General features: G+C 33.7%; 1 protein-coding gene across 3 annotated transcripts; it reads right to left on the reverse strand.

The window, feature by feature from the left end:
- Positions 1-188: 188 nt before the first annotated feature.
- Positions 189-9,682, reverse strand: LOC108196444 (protein argonaute 10). 3 transcript variants are annotated; one of them, XM_017363735.2, is made up of 22 exons: positions 9,527-9,682; positions 7,507-8,166; positions 6,827-7,035; positions 6,188-6,337; positions 5,963-6,096; positions 5,769-5,878; positions 5,589-5,695; positions 5,174-5,312; positions 4,957-5,073; positions 4,502-4,609; positions 4,346-4,417; positions 3,889-4,011; positions 3,593-3,752; positions 3,378-3,499; positions 3,073-3,210; positions 2,845-2,987; positions 2,657-2,719; positions 2,043-2,106; positions 1,815-1,950; positions 1,388-1,461; positions 1,066-1,192; positions 189-602 (listed from the first exon to the last, which is right to left on the reverse strand). In XM_017363735.2, the coding sequence occupies exons 2-22, from the start codon at positions 7,993-7,995 to the stop codon at positions 430-432; spliced, it is 2,958 nt and encodes a 985-aa protein (XP_017219224.1). In that variant the 5' UTR covers positions 7,996-8,166; positions 9,527-9,682; the 3' UTR covers positions 189-429. The 3 variants fall into 3 exon arrangements, with proteins under 3 accessions (XP_017219224.1, XP_017219222.1, XP_017219228.1); XM_017363733.2 differs by lacking the exon at positions 9,527-9,682 and adding an exon at positions 9,032-9,171; XM_017363739.2 differs by lacking the exon at positions 9,527-9,682 and having other exon boundaries at positions 6,188-6,334; positions 7,507-8,144.
- Between the last annotated feature and the right edge of the window lie 5,936 nt (positions 9,683-15,618).

Here is a 15,618-nt window from a genome sequence, read left to right on the forward strand (position 1 = left end):
CAATCGAAGTCTCAGTCCTCCCATTTTCAAGTAGAAACTTGGATTTATTACAAACTTTGGCTCCAATATTTTTGTCAACTTGTCCCTCCAACAATACATTTATTCGCCATTTACTTCAAATTTCCATTCCCCTTTCCTTTTCCATTTTATGGAAGCGGATAAAAATATTTCCATGGGGACTGCTGTACTGCAGTTGAAGTTCATATTCTCTTTATTTAAAAGCACACTGTTGAAGTAGCTCCTCTGATTGCCAAGTAAAGCGAGCTAAGCAAATGGTATATACTAGAATGGTTACAACTCTAGAAATTATTTTACAAACATTACATCTACTGCTTCTGCTTTGGCCTGTAACCTGCCAACCATCTAAAACTGTATACATGCAAACATATATATGCAGAAAGCTAGTCCTGCTTTACCTTATCACTAGTACTAACAATAGAACATTACTCTTTTCACGTTCTCCTTGAGGGCTGGTAATGGACGCACCCCCGACTCTCCGATGCCTCGAGTGTTCTTATTACCTTGACCGTTCTCCTGCAGTTCGGGTTCTAAATAGAATCTGGCTCGAAATGCAGCTAAATGTGCATAATATGCTGGAGGAACTGCATGAGTAAAAATATTAATGTTTGGGGCTGTATCTGCATTTCTTTAAATGCTAGAGTTTTATCCAGAGACGGGGGTTGGGACATTGAACAACTTGGTATAAATGATTATTAGAAAAATAGTTTATTTTTAAGAAAGTGGCATGTGAGAATTTTAGAAAGAGGCATGCCAGAAGTTCATATCATCATTTAAGACCCTGCATGTGGCGGACAAAAGTCCAATTTTTGTACTCTAATAGCACTTTGAGTATGTGTGTTAAGACAAACTGGGGATAGTAAGACATGACAATTTGGGGCAAAGCATTTTCTTGCTAGATTCAGTATTCAACCCAAAATCATATACTATTTACTTTCTGGTTTATTGTAAGATCCCCAGGCAATGCAGGGGATGTTGTGGGTGGAGGTGGACTATAGATGTTACGCAATCCATTAAAAGAATCAACAAACAAGAAGAGCAGCTTACCAACAGACACTGATCGGGTGCACCTCGCGTATGTGTAACAGAGGTTATTTGTCAATGATTGAATTCCATCTGCTGTAAAATTGTTTTCATCCCAAAGAACATGGTAATGTGCCGGCCGACTTGTACCCTGTTATAAAATGCAAAACAAAATAAAATGTGGTGATGTTTTGACTAGTCATAGAATATGTTGAGCTTGTCACAAACACACTTATTGAACAATTTATCAACCAGTTAATTCGACAATTGTGAAACCAAAAACATCATCTTTTATAGAGCACTTCATATCTAATTGCATATCTGACATAAGACTTGGGATTTTCACCTGAATACCAGCATGGCTACATAGATAGAAATCAAATTCTGTTGGATGACAGATCTTGGTATCCACTACAGTTCCTGAAAATGCAATTAATGGCATCCTATAAGTAACAATTGAGCATGCTGCAAACTAGTTTTGATATTACTCCCTCCGTCCCACCAGGTTCTTTACGTTACTTTTGGGCACACATTTTAAGACCATTATAAAGTATAGTTCCATACTATATTTTTTTTTTAAAAAAATCCTGAAAAAAAGTTAGATGTTTAAACTTAAATTCAAAAAAAAAAAATTTTAAAAAAACGTTATCGAATTATACTTTATAAGAGCCTCAAAATGCGTGCAAACAGTGAACGTAAACAATCTGTTGGGACGGAGGGAGTATCATTTATAAACAAAATTCCTGATTTTGACATGCGTTGGAGTGTAATACCTGGCAAAATATTTCCACTTTTGTCGGTGCTGCTTCGATCCCTATGGTTGTTAGCAAATAACCTTGTGTGATGTCGTTTTTGCACCACAATGAAAGTCACAGGGGGTTGGTAATTGGGTTCTAATGACGCACATGCCTACGCAGGATTTATGAATTGGTAACCTTTTCCAAGGGTTTTTGTCAACTTTATATGTCGAAAGAGAATGAAAAACTAATTAGATCACAAACCTTCCGTATTGCATCCAGCTCGTAAAGTAGGACTTGATAAAACTGGCCTTCACTTACACCATCCCTGAATAAAATTCAGCATAAGAATCAAGGAATTCAAGATGCATAACTAATTATATACGTTCAAGCAAATATAATATAAAAGCTCAATTAACATTTTTGGTATGAAACCGTATGATTATACATATTTGAATATTCAAACAGAGTTACAATGGTTGATGTACAATTACATATGAGTCTGCAATATTGAATATTATGTGCATAAAATAACTGAGTCTCAAACATTTTTAACCACTACAAAGAAGTTTAAAACAAAAATCATCCACGGTAATGCTTCTTCTGACCTTATAGTATACTAGCGCATAAATTAGTAGAAAGTTCACATCTACAATATTGTACCACAGGAGTTCAGTAAAAGACAATGCATTAATAGATAGCTGGCATATCAACTTTGCTATGTCATATTTTATATTAAACTATTTATGAGATACTATATGCAGAAAAACCTCCATTTCAGATTCCAGCATTGCTACATCTTGCAAGAAAAAGTAGAAGTAGCAGAATGAACTAGTTTATGACATGAATTGACATTGAAGAGAAACATTCAAATTAACCTGTAAAATATAATCCGTAATGGCTTCTGCCCAGTTGCCTTTCTGAAGGAAACCAAAAGATCCCTGTGCAAGAAATACTAAGATATTTATATTCCATATATACATGCCACCAATTGCTGACACAAAAGTAGAAATGGAAGAAAAACATAATAAGGTCAAATTAAAAACAAATACAAATGAATATATACCGGATCATGCCACCACTAATGGTACCCCGTGCAGGATCTTGCCATGTTTTGTACAAATCTTGTATAAGTTCTTGTCTATGAGCTTGAGCACAAACCAAACCTGCATATTTTGTGACTTCAGGCCAATCCTGGGAAGCCACTACCTGCAATCAAAATGATATATCAGAAAAGTAGTTCCTTAATGCTCCTTGCAGTCATAATGTATGAAAGCATCACTCTAGAAACTACCGCTGCTATGGAGGGGCTAGAATCTTCTCCATTCTCTGGGTGGGTCACGTCTGCTCCAAATATTATTGTGGGTATGTCACTAACTAGAGGTATTCTGCAGCTAATTGCATCCAGAAGAACAGTATTTCTACCGCCCATCTGCACCAAAATGAAAATACTTATAACATCCATTATATAAGCCCATACTAGCGCTATATACAGAACTCTATATACAGATGCATCAGAAAGATTTAACATGTTAATTTTTGTCACTGTAAACATATGTTCGCATAAAATTTCATGCCTGCAAGATGAAAACGTGGTACCTTAACATTAATCTTCAATGACACATTTGCCAGGTATTGCTTGCTAATCTTGAAGACATACTTTGTCAGACAACATTGAGAAATTAAACCCAGATCGGTTTCGCATATTCTTTTCAGATCTCCTAAGAAGGATTGACAGATAATAAAATGTTAGGTTCAACAATAATTCCACTTACACATATAAACAGAACAGCACTTATTTATAAATGACATACCGTACAATGACCCATTGTTGTCTGGAAGAATGGCTAACAAAAGCTCCAAGTCTTTTCCCTTTAATTTGTTCACACTAGCATGATAAACATGCTTCAAAGCTTTCTCTACATCATCAGGCCAGGCTGTATAGATTGGAATTACAGGTTCAGGGTTGAATTCCTACAGGAAAAAGAATTCAGAATAATGAACTTAACTCCTCCAATATGCTAAAGCAAAGATCAAAAAGAAAAGGCAACAACCAATGTGGACATCACATTATTAGACAACACATAGAAGGATAAAATTAACAACTTACCATTCCAGATACTTGGCACATACGAGCCAGTTCACTACAGAATCCACGAGCAACATTTTCTTGCACACTCCTTGAGAAGTTAATGCATGCCCAACGACTAACAGTCATACCATTGATCATTTTCTGTGATATACACAATGACCAACATATAAGCTCATTCTAAATATTGTTTGCTTAATACTATTCTCTAAAGTAGTTAAATAATCAGTTAACAGTATAATTATTTTTACAATCATAGAAACATTGACGATGAATGAACTATTGAACACAAAAATCAAATGAACAATCAGCACAGTTTTTTACGAAAAGGATCATGTAGATGAGTTTTTATATATTTGACTTTTAAATAGGAAGTTAAGACAAGTTCCTCTAGTTTGATACTGACTAACAGAGTATCGGGTTTAACGCCACAAGAACAAAATATTGATCTACCTATCTCTTAGAAAAAGGGAAATACCTTGTTCATCATATTCCACTGACCAATTTGTGGCAAACAATCCTTCTCCTTGCCATTTTCATGATACTTTAGCTGAATATATAATGCAATCAGAGAGTGGATAAACGGATAGCATATGTGACAATAATGAACATGAAATTGGAGGGAAATTTTTACCCATGGAGCAGGGAGAACTCTAGCCTCCACAGAGGCAAGCTTTTCACTGATTCTCATGCCAAATTCCTTAGCATACAGATCTTGATCATAAGCATTGTGTTTCACCGTCTGTAGTTTAGAAATTTGAATCAGTCTTCTAGCAGCTCAATGAATTTGTCTACTTTTATTTGCTGCTAAATTGAATTACGACAACTTGCTGAGGCCAGGTAATAAGAAGAGCTCAAGAGTCTACTTAGACAACATAGAAGTAAGATCTCATATCATTGTGGTGTTATATACAATAGATACCGATACGCAGTTATGATTTATATGACATAAATACCAGTTATAAATATCTAAAAGATAGAGAGAAATTACAATTATTTTTATTTTTTTATAATAAGAGAACATGAGGGGCAGAGTCAGGAGCAGACAACTTAAACATCAAACCTGTAAAGTTTACAGCATTATAATACCTGCAAAATATCATTCTCTCTATCTCTTGGTCTTTGGCATGTTACTTTCAAAAGAGCAGTAATTTGCTTGTCATTCAACCTTTTTGTGTATCTTTGACCTTCAACAATCTTGCAAGCCTAAAAGTTCTATAGTCTTAGCAAGGAATTATGATCTTGGAGAATGCAAACAATTTTACTGGTAGGAACCAAGAAAACTATGTTCTATAACTACACTGACCTCCAATGGCAAATAATTTGCTTTTCTCTGGTTTCCTACTTGAAGACAAGGAAGATGAGTATGCTGAATTGTGAAGTCATACATCTCTTGAAAGTATTCAACAACTGACTTCATATTCAAGTCGTCATCAACAGGAAACCTGCACATAAAAACAGGGTAGACTTTATACTTCAAATAAAGCAGACCCAATGAACTTTATATAACAGGAAGTAGAGGGGAGCAACCTCACTGAAGTCGAGCATTAAGAAAAAGAACATAAACTCAAGAATAGTTCAAGCTGCAGGAAGGTAAACATGATTGGCACTCATTGAACAATGAAACTTATTACCAAAGGCATTTTAACTAAAGCTTATCCATGCATTAACTCCGGTTGATGTCAATTTAAGAAGTGGAAGTTTATGAGAAATAATCTTACACTAGCTCTCTAGTGGGTTGAGATGTTAATCCTGAAACCCGATACTTTCTTCGTACACTACCCCTGTGCGTTACTTCAACTTTCACGCCTCTTAAGGCCTTTTTTATCTGGAAAATTGTAAACAACTTGAGTAACAAACATTTATATACATTTAAGAATACCAAAACATAAAGCACTAACCTTTATACGATCAGAATCTGACAATGTTCTTGATACCACATCTTTGCCAAGAAGCTGTGCAACAAACTCTATCACGGGGAGAGGCTCAATAAATGCAGCTGATGCCATATCTGTTGGGTTGAATATAAAAAAGGTTAAGGAGACCATAACAATGTGATCCGAAAGAATAAGCTTGACATGTTTCAAGTCCATACCTATATTCAGGGACAAGCCCATTTGGGTAGGCCTTAGACTTTGATAGAACCCACACCATGACTCTAATCCCTCGCCAAGCCGTTGGGGTTTCCTAATGTCTGGTGAAAAGAAAGATCTTCCTACGGGGCAGTACCTGTTGTGGTTGCATTGCCAGACAAATGAAAATATTAGCTTTTATGTTCATAATAAATTTTCGGAAAACTAACTGAGGTCTATTTTCCTACCTCTTATTAGAAAGTTCTCTTAATACAATATCAAGTATCTGAAGAGCTTCCTGCGGAGCATCTGCATGCTTGCCAGCCAAAAATTGTCCCAGATGATGCAAGTTTGCCCTCGCCACAAATTTAATTACCACTTTGTACTCCCTCACTCTTCTGAAGCATATATATAGAATTTAGATAAAAAGGAAAAGAGAGGCGGCCATTTAATACTTAAGAAGTACATTGAGAACGGCTATATTTCCTCCATATTAGCTTACGTATTACTTTTTTTTCTTTATATGGAAAGTAATAATCGATGTTCCGACGATGCCTCTTATGACATACTTTAACCTAGCCCGGCTTCCTCTAAGATTTGGAGAGCTTTGATTTTGTATGATGTCTCATTTCCGACACAAATTTATGGCAAATAGAAAAAGTCGAGAAAAAGTCTTTTATGCTCTTGTATCTCTATCCAGACTGCCACTTTTGAGATTTATGTAACATAAAGTTTGTAATTATAAATATTAACATTTTGCTACAAAGTTCTCCCCCAGCAGATGTAACATGCATGCGTCAATGTATAATTAGTAATATGTATCTTGACAATGAAAATTATGTCAAAGCAAAGAATCAGATCAAAGAAGAAAACACAATAATTCATACTTGGGACCATTGACTCCGTCATCTTCCACAGTAAGCTTAATATTGAACTCCCTCCATGCAAATGGAAGCTCACCAGCCGTGTACAGACTCTTCCTGCCATCATAAGCAGGCAACCTCATCCCCAAGTCAGATTCTTTATATAATTTTACCAGTTCTGCCATTATAGCTCTGTTCACATTACGCGATGACACCTCAGGCATTATAGTAACCTGCAATATACAGGACAATAAGGTGAGAGAATGTCACAGACTGGGGACACAGCAAAAAGAACAACATTAATGACCGAATTTAAATCTCCATTAATAATGAGGAAAGGACAAAGAGAAAGCAGAAGGCCATTCATTTTAATCTGCAATATGCACAACAACCAAAGCCCCCAATTTCTGAGATTGTTCATGGGGAGCCCATTTGGGAATTAATATTCAACTTGTGTCCAATAAAATTTTGAAAGCTAAAGGCACCGAGGCTCAAACAAGAGGCCTCTCGGCAAACGTGCATAATACCATAATCAGTGACCAACTGTCACAATGCGGTGAGAAAGTTACTTGAATGAATCTCATCGAAGGGCCTTAATATTGTTTTCGACATAAAGAACAATACTGTAGCTCATTGGTTTTTTAATTTCAATCAACTAATGAGATTGACAACTGAAAATAATCACTAGACATAAAACAACTTACATCATAGTGATTCAATTCTTTCTCTGGTAATTCTGCAAGAAAATGGTTTGCCTTGACAACACATCTTGTCCCAATCTGTCCATAACCAGGTCTTTGGGCAAAACTCAGCGTCTTGCTGGAGGAAGGAAAAGCCTTAACTATTTCACACAATTTGCCTCCATTGTTATTATCAACTTCAACAGCTGTAACAGACCGAGTTGTTACAGGAGGAGACACTGTATACTCAGCAGTGCAAGGCCGTGTGCTCGGGCGCATAAAGGCCTCGCCTTGATCAGATTTCCGGCCGCCTCTTCCTCTTCTCCTTCCCCGACTTTTGGATGGGGGCGAAGACTGATTTTGAAGTTTCACATTTTGAGTTTCTTTCCCGGTCGAGCCTTTCCCATTCTGAGCAACTTTGAGCTGCTTATGAACTGGATTCATGGTATTTTGCAATTGAGGCTTGATCACAAGGTGTTGCTCTGAGCCTTCTTTAAGTTGCCTAATAGGCATAATGACAATATATGAATATATCTATCCTCTCCAGTCTCCACTAAAATATTCAGGTAATCTAAAGCAGTGCAAAGCAAAGATCCTCCAACAGATTCAGCATTCAAAATCTTGAGCTTTCTAGTTTTTACTCATTACACCAAACAACTTTATGGCAGTTCAGTACTGAAATACCTGGAAAATATCAGAAATTATGTCAGCACCAGTACCCAAATTAATTACTACTAGCATAAAGCTACTATCATTTTTGGAAATTCAGATGATTAAATACATTTACCACACGCAAAGTAAATAGCATACATCAAATTGTTTTTACACCATTGCCATTAATATTCACCTAGAAGGCACAGATCCTGGTCCTTTCCATATTTTACAACAACTAAAATTCAACAAGCAGAAGCAGAATACACTTACTTTTTCATATTAAAATACAAGACTATTCTGATACAAGAAAATGGAAAAAGATACCAAAAAATAAAAAACTAAAATCATAACAGGCCTCACTATTAAAATAAAAAACCCATAATATTCTCCTGTTCATTATTAGTATATCAGTATATCTAGTTTTAACATCTCAGACCAAGGAAAACATAGTTTCAAGAAAAACCCATATAAAATTTGCAGCACAAAATCAAATCTTGGTAGAGAAAAAACAAAAATGTAGAGACAAAACTAGGCATTATCCCAAAAACCCAGTGACCAAGAAAGGGTAAGGAACTATATTCATACATACATGAGTGTCTGTGGTTGGGGCAAGAGGGGAACAAGAGACAAGTGTGCATATTTGGGTATGCTTATATATACACGCTTGTGTATAGAGGTAGATAACTAGATATGCTAGCTACATGTGTTGAAATATCAACAGTTAATGAAATAGTACAACTACTGAGAAGATAAACTAGTTTTTTCACCTTGTTTGAAAATCAATCCAAGTAAGAAGACACAGTGTAGTTTACTGTAACAGAAAGACCTCAAAAACACACAAAAACAAACACAGCCAAGAAGATATTACCAAATGACCCAGATGACTAAAACTCACCACAATGGACTAAAATGGTGATTTTTGAAGATACAGAGGAGTTGGGTTTGTAATGATGAAGATGCACAAGGGTTGGCAAGTGGAGATAAAAAGATGGTTTCTTTTGGAGATTCAGATATATATGGGGATGAATTGATGATGATGATGAATCTTTATAGACGCATGCAAGTGCTTTTATGGAGTTCTTTTATCACATGTAAAAGCCTCAGCAAGGCCCTCCTCTCTTGAACCTTTTACTTTGCAATGAGTATTATGCATAATAAGTGCCAGGCCTAATTATACACACAGTATTTGTAAGCAATGGTGCTTCTCTCTCTCTCTCTTCACACCATTCATGCTTTTGAGTTCTGTAATGGTGGCAGCTCAGCCTTGGGAAAAGACATGATAATAATCTAAGAATAAATGAATAATATAAAAAAATAAAAACACAGTCTTGGAACAAGAAACAGGGGGCAGAGTCCAAAAGAAGCACTAGGGATTAAAAAGCAAGCATACACAGAAGAAGAATAATTCGAACTTGCAGTCCTCTCTCTGCAGACCCCTTTAATTCTCTCTCCCCAGATCTCTCTCCCAGTCTCTCTCTCCTGTGAATATTAGATTAGATAAAGTAGTTTTAGATATAGGGGGATATAGACATTAGAGTACTTGCAACTCTCTTCTTTATACTTGAACCTATGTTAATGTAGGTAGGTAGTAGGGTAGGAAAACTAGATACATGGTACATGTGTATGTATGTCCATGTAATATGGTGGTTTTTTCAATCTTGTTAGACAGTGGTAAGCTGTAACGGTTGATTTTATCTCATGTGAGCTATGAAAGTGCATGCTTCCAAAAGACCATCGAGTGAGATGGATTTATGTTATGATTACGGTGATTTGTAACATTTGTATGAGTACATGCAACTTTGTATCTTTTTGACCATTGAGGTTAGTTCAGGAAGACCGCTATGCCCTTGACACATTTGAGAATTTAGCAAGTATTCGGTTGAATTCATCATTTTGGAAAAATAACATTGGAGCCCTTTGGCTGGACTTAAAAGAAATGACTTATTGCTTAAAATAAAGAAATGAGTTACAAGTGAGAAGTTGATTTGGACTTATAAGTTATTAGAAGTGTTTGGATACCATGAATTATAAGTTTTTAAGTGTTTGGATAACTTAACTTATAAGTTGGTATAGTTTCGTAGTTTATAATATAATTTTTTTGATATTTATGAAGTAAATTGAGAAAAGTTGATGAATATATTAGATTAAAGTTAATATTTATATTATATAAAAAAATAATTTTCGGTTTGCTTTGTCTCACATTTAAGTGATCTACAAGTGTGTTTAAAAATTTATATAAATAATAATATATGATATTAATATATTTGAGTATTTCATAAAATTGAATACAAAAACTTAAATAAAAAAATCTTTATAATAAAGTATCTCATATTTCGATGGAGATAGCATGAAGTAGATAGCAGGAATAAAACAAACAAAAACAGCAGGAACTTGAAGAGGAGGAAACTGATATATAGCTGAAAGAAGTTTAAGCATAATCTAAAAAAAAGTTCTGTTTCGTAACTTCTTTTTATGGACTTCTTTTACCTTTTTTAAGCGCTTCTGGGCACTTGCCAAACAGATGGGGTGAAAAGAGGATGTGGGCTTCTGGGCTTTTAAGTCCAGAAGTTCCACTCCCAAACATCCACATTATATAAATAATACAATATTTATAATGTTTTATACATGTGATATGAATTTCTAGTGTGTCCATGAGTGCGCTTATTAATCATTTTTTAGTCAGGTACTATATCTTTATTCATTCCAATTGTAAAAATAATGATCGAGTCTCACATAAAAAAAATCAATCTGTCGTAAAGTGAAAAATAATTGAACAGTTGTTGATATGCATGGATTGTTATGTGTCCCAAGAAATTCCCTCAAATTTATGTGTCCAAAGAAATTTTCTCAAATTTATTTATCAAACGATATGGCAGACAAGTGTATATATATATATATATATATATATATATATATATATATATATATATATATATAATAGGTCATATTATTATCGGATCAGACTTCTAACACATCATTTAGGAGGAAAGTTTGGGATAATTTCTCAAAAATACCTAACATTACCTGTAACATATTTTTCTTAAAAACCTATGTTGTCCAATAATGAAAGGCCTAAAATCTCACAAAACACATGATTAATGTCCAAGTTGATATAGTTTCATAAAACAGGTCCAAATATCAATTATGGGATAATATAGCGTTTAGAAGATCGTGTAGTATTTTGTTATTTTAACCCCAACAAAATACTACACGAAGTAACGTTCTGTGTACATAAAAAGATATTATATGAAATAACGTTATGTTCTTTTAACTCTAACAGAAGGTTAAATGATGTAGTGTTTTTTATAAATATCTAAAACGCTACTCGATGTAGCATTAATAACTGATATTCAGTGTTAATAATTGATATTCATGATATTTTTTTTGATCATGATATTTTGATCATTAAGGCTAGATGTTGTGATAATTGGGCCCAACATCTTTGTGTCATAGACCTGAATCAACCAATTCTCATCTATACAGTAATGCAAGAAAACTCCCTTATACTTTTATCAGTAACATCTTTTAATCTCTACGAACCTGAATACACTAAGCACATTATATCGATTTTTATATTACTCGAATTTGGGTCGTTGGAGAGCTGGAGCAGTAACAAAGCGGCTTGATTGGTGGATGAGTTGATTCCAAATGAATCATGTTAATAAAGGGACATAGTTGGATCATATAATCGTGAAAAGTGGAAGTGAAGATTGAACGAAAGGGAGTAAGAATCAGCTTTCACTTTCACTTTATAAATTCATTGGAGATGACAAAAGGATGTTTTGTTGGAGGCATAAAAAGACCAAAACTCAAGCTTCACCAAGGGAGGGATTTGATTTTGCTTTAACTTTTTTCTTACTACCGTACTCCCTCCGTCCCATTTTAACTGCTTTTGACTTTTTTACACGTATTTTAAGATGTTAAAAAAATTACATCTAAACATAATTATTTTTTATAAAATTTATATCAAATAAAAATTTAGAGTCTAAACTTTTATTTGATATAAGAATTGAAATTTTTTATTGAGTGTAGATATTGTTTTTTTACACCTCAATATACGTGTTAAAAAGTCAAACATCAGTTAAAATGGGACATAGGGAGTAGTATTTTTTATTGAATACTCCCTCCGTCCCTTTTTACTTGTCTCTTTTGAAAAAATAACGCATCTTAAGAAAATGTTAGGTGGATATCTTGTTTCCATACATATCCCTAATAAATGTAATGAATTAGATAGAGTTGTGTATATATATATGCTAGTCAAACATTGGAAGTTGTTACATTTTGAAAAAACATGCAAAAAGTTGCTTTGAAAAGAGAAGTGGACAAGTAATTTGGGACAAATTTTTTTTTCAAAAGAGACATGTAAAAAGGGACGGAGGGAGTATCAAGAAAGTATGTTTTGTTGGGCCATGGCATTTGAGAGAGACATGAGACTGTGCTTTGACTGGATTCATGCACATATTTTCGTGCCCCCGACATTGCGTTCTTGTCTAAAACTATACTCCCTCTGTCTTTTAATATATCACGTTTGATTTTTTGATATATATTTTTAAATGCTTTGATTGGGTAGTAAAAATTATTATTTTTGAATTTTTTTTTCTGAATAAAAATATGTAATCATAATTTTAATTCACAAAAAAAATCAACTAAAAATAATATTTTTTACTACCCGGTCAACCCACCTAAACATACGTGCCCAAGTCAAATGTGTCATATTAAAAAAACAGAGGGAGTACCACTCTACTTATCATTTATAATACTCTTTCCGTCTCAAAATACATGTCAAATTGACTCATCTTTGACTATACATAAAAAATTATTTATTTATTATTTTTAAATATAAAAAGTTATATCTTAAAATAAACTAGATATATTTTCTAATGATATTTTTGTTTATTTTTTTCAATTATATAATACATATAAATTGCAGTCAAATTATAGTCAATTTAACTAGTTAAAAATCAAATGTGACATGTATTTTGGGACGGAGGGAGTATGATTTTTATAATGCATGCTCATAAGCTCATGCTAAGGTATTATTTGGGACATTTTGACCGATGTGATTATTGTATATGCATCTAGACACACCTTTATAATATCTTCTCCCGGTTGTTAGAAGCGGTGGACTTCATTGCTACGAGCATGCACAAGCTATGCCTGTTTCTCTTTTAAATTAAGATTATTCTGGTGTTATATTAGCTAAAAAAGGGTTATTCTTTTGTCGTGGAAATGTATACTAAGGCTTGCACATGTATTATTTAGATGATTTTCGTCTCTTTTAAGAGCCAAATACTTAAAACACTGATAAAAGAGAAGATCGGATATATTTTTTAAAAAGGATGATTTTATTTAAGCACACGGTTGTTAGAAGTTAAAAACAATCGTTTAGAAGTTATATAAACTAAGAAGGCGTTCGAACGATATAATCACTAATAAATGAGATGATTCATGTTGAGTGGGTATCAACTCAAGTCTCACATCTTAGATTATCAACGGGCTCTTCAAGTACGCTAAAAATTCGTTCAAAAATCGTTTCACCGACTAGAACACGGAGCTCCTGTATCCATTACTTCCATTTCTCTCGTTAGACCATCTGTAGCACTCATAACCACGACTCTAACTTGATTGGGATATTCTCTCTATTCAAGCGGATAAGAGAACGGCATCCAAACCATTCTGGAAGGCTCTTTTTCATATCCCTAGTAATTGTTGTACCTCATAAGTCACACTGATTTGTTGGCCAGAAACATAAAAAAGATTTGTATTTGATATAAGCAGTCAAAGAACTCTATTAATATGAGGCCTTTGGGAGGGGTCCGTAAACAATCCATGCGGGCTTGGTCATGACCCAGAACGGACAATATCATATACTAATACGGAATTAATGGATGTCACATGACGTAACAAATGGTATCAGAACGGGTTAAGAAATTGATCCTAGAATTGCAGGCTGTAGTTGTGTGATGTGAGAGGAGGCTCTTCCGAACTGCGATCGGAGGTCTTGGACAACTTATGTCGAACTTAGATTTTTCAGTGGATTATGCAAATTATTTGGAGTATGACTGAGATTAACTCTTGGGGCTACGAACAAGATCAGTTGTACTAATAGATGCTTGATTCACCATTTTATGATGCTCTTGTTCTGTAGAATATGAAAAAGAAATGATTAGATGGTGATTAGTTAATCATTTAAAAATCCATTACAAAGGGGTGCATGAAGTTTTCCTCTTAGAATTTTTATAAAATAAATTTCATGCACCCATTTCATCTTTAACATGACCTGTTAAAAAAAAAGGGTGATATGATATCACCTAAATATGGAGATAGTTTTCGATTTTAGTCGAGAACGTGATTGTGAATTATGAGGAATCGTTGCATTACATGAAAGTCACAGATTGTGGTATGATAACAAATGCTGCACAATAAAGACGATAATCGCACTTAAGAAAAGAAAAAGGGAAATTTAAAAACGAAAAAAGTCACTTTCTATGGTCTTATCAATAATAAAAAGTAGTATGGATATATCGAAAAGCTGAAAAGAAAAAAGTTTAAACAAAGTACCAATAATAGAGAATGAAAGCCAGGAAAATCATATGAGAATCATTATATTCCGTCTTGTATATCATTATACTCAAAGTGAAAATCGCGACCACGTAACATGGTTTCATTTTCATATAAGCTAAAGCATGATAAATTGATAATATATTGATGGGATTTACGATTTGACTCGCCAGCAGCTACTGAAATTCCAAAATGATTAACGGGTTAAATAGCTAATTCATCACTAACCTGACTAGAAACTTGCAACTGAGTCATGTTGTTGAAAAAACTTTCAAACGCATCATCAAGTATTTAAAAACTTTCAAAAACATCATTCTCCATCAGTTCCGTTAAGAAATTAGCGGAAAGTTCAAAAACTTTTTTTAAAAAAAATGAAAAAAAATCTGAAAAAACCTTAAAAAATTCAGAAAAATTTGGAGAAAAAACAAAAAATTCATAATAAATTTTAAAAATTCTGAAAAAAAATTCTAAAGTTCAAAAATATTCTGAAAAAATTCAAAAATCTTAAAAGAATTTAAAAAAATTGAAAATAATTAGGTGGCAAGTTTTTTTTCGGGTTTTAGAAAAATTGAAAAGAATAAAAAAAAGGTTTGAAACTTTTTGTTTTCCGCTTTTTTAATTTTTTGATTTTCTTTTATTTTATTCACATTTTTCAAAAAAATAATCAGGTTTTGTTGAATTTTTTCATGATTTTTTTCCAATATTTTTTTAATTTTTTCGGTTTTTTTTAATTTCTTTTTCGAACTTTTCGTTAACTACTTAACGGAACTGACGGAGAATGATGATTTTGAAAGTTTTTAATTACTTGGTGATGCGTTTGAAAGTTTTTTTAACAACATTACTCAGTTGCAAGTTTTCAGTCGGGTTAGTGATGAATTAGCTATTTAACGCAATGATTAACAAAGAGCCCTGAGCGTCTCA

The sequence above is a fragment of the Daucus carota genome, chromosome 7 (genome assembly GCF_001625215.2).
Source record: "Daucus carota subsp. sativus chromosome 7, DH1 v3.0, whole genome shotgun sequence".
In the NCBI taxonomy this organism is placed as follows: Eukaryota; Viridiplantae; Streptophyta; class Magnoliopsida; order Apiales; family Apiaceae; genus Daucus; species Daucus carota.

Coding starts and splice junctions, on each gene's coding strand:
- LOC108196444 (XM_017363735.2), bottom strand. CDS start 7,995: ATGCCTATTAGGCAACTTAAAGAAGGCTCAGAGCAACACCTTGTGATC. Junction 4,418..4,501: donor GAGTTCTCCCTGCTCCATGG/GTAAAAATTTCC, acceptor TTATATATTCAG/CTAAAGTATCATGAAAATGG. Junction 1,462..1,814: donor AAGTGGAAATATTTTGCCAG/GTATTACACTCC, acceptor TTGCATTTTCAG/GAACTGTAGTGGATACCAAG.